The 6,361-nt window shown below is 33.1% G+C and overlaps 1 protein-coding gene across 1 annotated transcript; it reads right to left on the bottom strand.

The window, feature by feature from the left end:
- Nucleotides 1–18: 18 nt before the first annotated feature.
- Nucleotides 19–3,441, bottom strand: LOC102586027 (uncharacterized). Its single transcript, XM_006344720.2, has 3 exons — nucleotides 3,228–3,441; nucleotides 2,989–3,137; nucleotides 19–329 (listed from the first exon to the last, which is right to left on the bottom strand). Exons 1-3 carry the CDS (start codon nucleotides 3,334–3,336, stop codon nucleotides 252–254), a joined length of 336 nt encoding a protein of 111 aa, XP_006344782.1. The 5' UTR covers nucleotides 3,337–3,441; the 3' UTR covers nucleotides 19–251.
- Between the last annotated feature and the right edge of the window lie 2,920 nt (nucleotides 3,442–6,361).

A 6,361-nucleotide genomic window follows, 5' to 3' on the forward strand; every position in this document is an offset into this window, starting at 1 on the left:
AATATGGGACGGATGCACTAAACAATTAATACTCAATCTTAGGAAAATAAAGAGGGCATTAGTTATTGACGTATTCATACAATGCACATGCCTAAATCTCACTTTACTGATCAAAAGACAGTTCCAAACAGGGGCAAAAAAACCCTGATCCAGTTGGCTACCCCTTATGAAACATCCATCCAAGTACAAAACACGAGCATCATAGCAGAAAGTTTTTCTTCATGACAAATACTACCAACAAAATGAATTAATTAAGCTTTCACAGGCTCAGCTCTGGGCCTCCAAAGTCCCAGCCTATATTTGTGAGTGTACTTCAGTATCAGCTTCCTCTGCAAACACCAAAAGCAAAGAGTCAAAAGAGGCTTATGGATGCAAGCAAAACACAGCACAAAGAATTGATGGTTGTAATTCAAACAACAGTGGCATGATGAGTCGAATAAAGCATATACCACTAAGGCGTGCTACTTATCAAAATGATAGAAAAACATACAACTATGCTTGCACTATTCTCCTCATTTTTTAAAAATTGCATATAGAAACTAGTTCTAACTTCATTTTCTAGAGTTACACTTTGGTGAAGACTTTGGAACTGTTCACATCGATCCTCAAACAAAAAGATTAGTGTACTAAAGACTAGAAAGTGTTAAATTTAGTCACCGGGAAATAGCAGACTTGATCCAATCAGCAAAATTTTCACTTTGATTGCAGCTTATTGGGTTTTGGTCTCGGCGCAATATTGCAAAGTCTGAAAAATCTCTGGTATTATCAATCAAGAGTCCTGGTGTGGCTTTGTTGTCATAGTTAATGTTATCCTTAAAAGACACAACATTCACTCCAAGCTATGAATTTACCTTTCAATCTTCATATTCGTGTGAGGCAATTAGAACCCAAAAGGCTAATTTTTCTACATTTCTCGTTCCAGTTGTTGGACAGTCCAAAAGTAATCAATTGTTATTCATTCTCTATGATTGCAGACATGTTTTTTATACTGACTTGAAAGTATGAATGTTTTGGAATACCCCAAGATTGTAAAAAGTAAATAGAAAAAACCCAGTTTTTCTTCCCCCGCACTATCTTACAGTATATACTACCACCTATTTTCCTAGCGCTTTTAAAAATTTAGGAATCAATTTCAGCTGTCCTTGTCAGAATTTCTAATCCATTCTGTGCATAATGATAATACTCTGAGATCCCATAGATTAACTTTGCAGATTGGAGCGTAAACTTCCAAATGTACTAAACTAACAAAACAGACTAATTGATCACCTCAATAGGATAACTTGCATCGGACATCATCTTTAGTCACATTACATCATTTAAAGTACATGTTTAAGGCTTTAAGCACACCACTAACACAACTTATGTCCTTCCCCCGTAATATCTCATACTCGGGTATGATGGACAGTCAACTACGAAATGTTTTTCAGGTAAAGTTACGAGGGACCAAACTTCTCCATGGAGATATTTTTCACTCTAGAGTTTTATTTTTTATAAAGATTTTTCACTCGAGCTTAGTTACCCACTAAATCAGATCATAGATTTTAAAGCATAAAAAGAATTTTTATGTCGATTAACATTTGGATGCAATAACTTACGAACCAAAATTGAATGTGCTTACTGGGTCCTAACGTTGATCATACTTCATAATCTTGAACGCATTCTTTTAACCAACAATCTAATCACAAAACATCTTTGATAGACACTTAAAAGTATCCATTATTTCCTAGATGAAAAGGACTTCAGTACTGTCTCTTTCTTCAGAGTTCAGACTGGCAAAAGAATGTAGGTCTTTTCTAGATAAAGAAAAATATAGGCCTATTGATGCTATCAAAAGTGAAACTTTTAGGCCCAGATTCATTACACCACTCTATATATATGTGATTTCATCGCAAAGATGCTTTGAATGTGATATCTCATAAATAGAGAGATACAGTGGATATGGAGAGAGCAGAAAGACTGGCATTTTCACATTGGAAATCTTCTTACAGCAGATTGTCGGAAAGGGAATGCAGGCAGTTTCCTTCTCAATATGGATCCTTGGAGCTCCAAGGACGATTTCCTCTTTTATCTGAACAGCAGCAGGGGGATCCGTCTAAACAGTGTAAGGCTTAAGGAGGAGGATAATCCACATTATATGGTGCTTAAGGTGCAAGAAAGCAGGAGAGGATGACAATCAGTTACTAGTTCACTGTCTTATTGCATACAGATTATGATATGTGATGTGGAGCATACCCATAGTATGATGTCAGGCACAGAAAGAAAGGAGCTTCTAGTATGGAAATTCAGGAGGAATATGGGAAGTAGGTATTTTAGCGCTAATATGGATGCTATTGAAATATAGATTTTGAGGTATAGGTTTAACCACCTGACTCCCCTTTTTCTGGCATGATATAGTTATTAAAGTTTCTCGACGTTGGGAGTGGGAGATTAAAGGTATGCTTCATGAACCAATCAAGGCATTTCGTTAGGAAAGCATTTAAAGGGGTAGGAAAACCTGTTCCTATAGGTCACTGGGAGGCTTTTTGTCTCCGATATATCTTTGGAGCACTTTTGTTTCTCTTGTTAGTGCTGACAACTGGATGTTTTTACTCTATAGAATCGTGTCGGATTGTAAGATTTTCCAGTTACTGCAATGCATATGCGATTTCAAAGCTAGACAATCCCCACTAGCTTAACAATATCAAATGGCGGCAACGAATGGAAAAAATAAAAATGCTCCCAGTATCAACTCTTTCAAAGGCTTAACAAATGATTCTTAACATTATTCATCATCACATCTATTGAGATTTTCTTACAATGGTTCAACTAGACACTACCTACAATTAACCATCGAATATGTGTTCTATCATCTTGACAGAGGAAACACCCACACAGATCTAATCCCTTAGGTTTTGAAGAATTACTTCAAAGCTGGAAAGCAGTTACCTTTTCAGAAGAAATATTGGACAAAAATGAAACAAATTAAAAGGAAAGGAGATAAATACTAACATGTTTACAAGGGATGCCAAGTTTCTTGAGCTTAAGAGTGCGAGTAACAAGAAGCTTCGAGAAATCTCCAATCTCCGATTCAAGCTTCTCAACGTGCGTCTCTACCCCCTTCCCTACTCCATTCAAAAACTCTGGAATCCCCACCTTCACTGCACCCACCATCTTTCTTATCATTCCAAAATTATGGGTTTCAAAAAAATCAATTCTTTATCAAATTTCAAAATTGAAATTGAAATTACCTATATAAGGATTGGATTTAGAGGAAAAGCTAGCGAACCCAGATGTCACAGAGTTTGAAGGTACTGAAAGTAATCTTCTGTTGGAAAATAGAATTTGCCTCCACGCCATTGTTGAGCTTCCTGTGGATTGAGAGCTTCTCCGGCTACTTCCTGACGATTCTGAACAAAACCCTCACACAATTACGCAAAGATGAGAAAATGATCAAAATAGTCCCTAATGTATTGGGTTTGTTTTATTTTGATCCTTTATGTATAACCTTTGATAAATATAATCCCTAATTTATATTTCTATTATATTGGTCCTAACTTTAGCACTTTTGCCACTTGCACTTCCCAAAATGTATTAACACATTTTTTCTGAATTACTTCAATAATAAAATAAATAAATATAAGAGCAAATTTCAAGAATAACAAACATAATAATCATATTAGCGTTCTATAGCTATAGTTTTGCTATTTGCGCTCCATAGCATCTGATTTACTTATATAAATCTCACTCACCACTCTCTGAAATCTCGCTCACCACTCTCTGAAATTTGCTCGCCACTCTTTGGCTTGCCTCTCTCACTTTATACAAACACAAATGTATAAATTGTGTTTGTATAAAGTGAGAGTGGCGAGTGAGATTTATACAAATCAAATACTCCATAGTAAACAATGTAAATAGCAAAACTGTAGCTATAAAACTCCATATGATATTTATATTTGTTATTCCTAAAATTTGCTCTAAAAGAATCCGCTTTCCTGCAACAAAAAATATGATGGCAAGTTAATCTCTATGGGCTCCATGGCCCAACAATATATTGGATAATCTATTGAAATGCATCTTGGACTAAATTGATAAACTTCAGTATGCATATTGAAAGGTGGACGAATGTATGTTATATATACGTATATATAATTATTCCAATATTTTTATGTATCCAACATGGCATGTATGCGCTGATACAGTCTATTAAGCGTGGATATACAAACTATCGTAATTGTATCGCAAAGTGAATATATGTATTGATACAACAAATTTGAGTGAACGTATATAACTATTGTGATTGTATTCATACAACAAATTTGAGTGAACGTATACAACAATTGTGATTGTATTCATACAACAAATTTGAGTGAACACTACAAGGGATACCAAACAGTAGCCATTGAACAGATTTAGGGTGTGGGGTGCGCGTTCCCCGAATTTCAGTAATTTTTTAACATATTGAGAAATCTATTAAATATATAAGCGATATTTATTTAGAACTTTGTAATAAAGTGATCTCTTGGTTCACGGTTGAATGAAACTTGCTTAATTAGTAACTCTTTGATTGGGGTGTGCAAAAACTAAATTGACCGATAAATCGAATTGAAAAAAAAAGTGTTATTATTTTATTGTTATTGAGTTATTGGGCTAACGGTTTTTAATGGTTTTATAAATAAAAAAAAGATTGGGTTATCGGTTCAGTATTGGTTTGTAATACTGGGGTTATTTGGTAAACGATAACCCATTAAGACTAGTAATTTACTACTTTTACTTGGAGTCTTGGACATGAATATTAAATATTAATCTTAATACCTTACTAGTTACTTTTAACCTTCAATTCACACTTCACATTGACTTTGAATTCACAACTTCACATTATACAAAACATCAAAACCTAAAGTAAGAACCCTATTCCTCTTAATTTTTCTTTGTGTTACACTTGTATAGTTTTTTTCATGTTTGTTATTATTGTTTCTATTTTATGAGGATTTCTAAAGTTACATCATTATGTTGTCGCGTCAAATTTATTAGAGAAGTCATATATTTGTTTATAAGTATTTTCTTATTGGTCAAACCAAAAACTGAACCGTTAAGGACCAAAACTGGTAAATCGAAAATCGATAAAAAATTTCTTATTAATTTAACGTATTTAGAAACCAATAAATCGAACCGATAATACATAAAACTGAACCAAGACATGCACACCCCTACCTTCGATTCCTCTTTGGCATATATAATAACATTTTTTAAAATTTGAAATCGCTGAGAACTCAAATCTCGAATTGTCATTATAAATGATAGGTAAATGCATAACAAATATTTATAGTATATACAGAGAGAAAAATATCCAAAAATAAAACATTTTCGAATTGGAAAATAAAATGAGAAAAAAATGTAAAAAGCAGATATGGTTACATTTACATTTGACCAACAAATTCATTCACTAAGACTAAAGACTTCCTTATAAGTTTATAGTCTTTAATCTTTATATTTTGTTAGCTTATTATCATCATTTGATATATAAGACCTGGCTTTAACAGAATTAATCATATATTATCTATCATCTTTACAAATAAATATTCTATCAATATTTTTCCCACCGAGTTAGTGGAAGAAAAAGATGATATGATTGAGAATATCGTCGAGCAAAATTCTGGAAATTTGGGGAATGTTTTTGCCACTAAGGAAACTTAGCTGCCTTTTGTAGGGCCTCAATTTGCACAATTACGATTATAATCTCAAGACCACTCACTATTTTTTCCAAGTTATTTTCTTTTCCTACTATCAGTTATCTTAGTCCCCTCTCTCTCTCTATATATATACACGTTAATTTTAGTAGAATTTGATATCTCTGATTTTTTACGAGCAAACTATAAAACTAGGGAAATCGGAGAGGTTTGAAGAAGAGAAATAATGTGAAATCAATTCAAGAGTATAAAAAGGTTGTATTGTTTAGCCATAAAAAAAGAAAATAAAAGTATTTTTTGCTAGTATATTAGATTAGCCAAATATGTGGTACAAATTTATTTTGAGTAGTCTTATCACATAATTGAGTCCTGGACATAAATAAGTTGTGAAACAAAAATGGCCCAAAGTAAAATTTAGTCGTGCCTTACTTGTCTGATTGTCTCTTGATGAAATAAACAATAAAAATAAACTGAGCCTAGTCAACACGCTAATAAATTTAAATTTTCTCATGTTTGGTTGGGCTAAATGTTTTGGAAAATGTTTTTCAAATCAATTCATTTTCCTCAAATTTAAGGAAAATGACTTCCTTTCTAAACTTAAGGAAAACATTTTCCAAAACTCTCTTCCAACTTCAAATTACAATTATTTTTTTGTTGAAAAAATCAATTTATTTTGTCCCTACCCTCAAACCACA

The sequence above is a fragment of the Solanum tuberosum genome, unplaced genomic scaffold (assembly GCF_000226075.1).
Source record: "Solanum tuberosum cultivar DM 1-3 516 R44 unplaced genomic scaffold, SolTub_3.0 scf00060, whole genome shotgun sequence".
Lineage (NCBI taxonomy): Eukaryota > Viridiplantae > Streptophyta > Magnoliopsida > Solanales > Solanaceae > Solanum > Solanum tuberosum.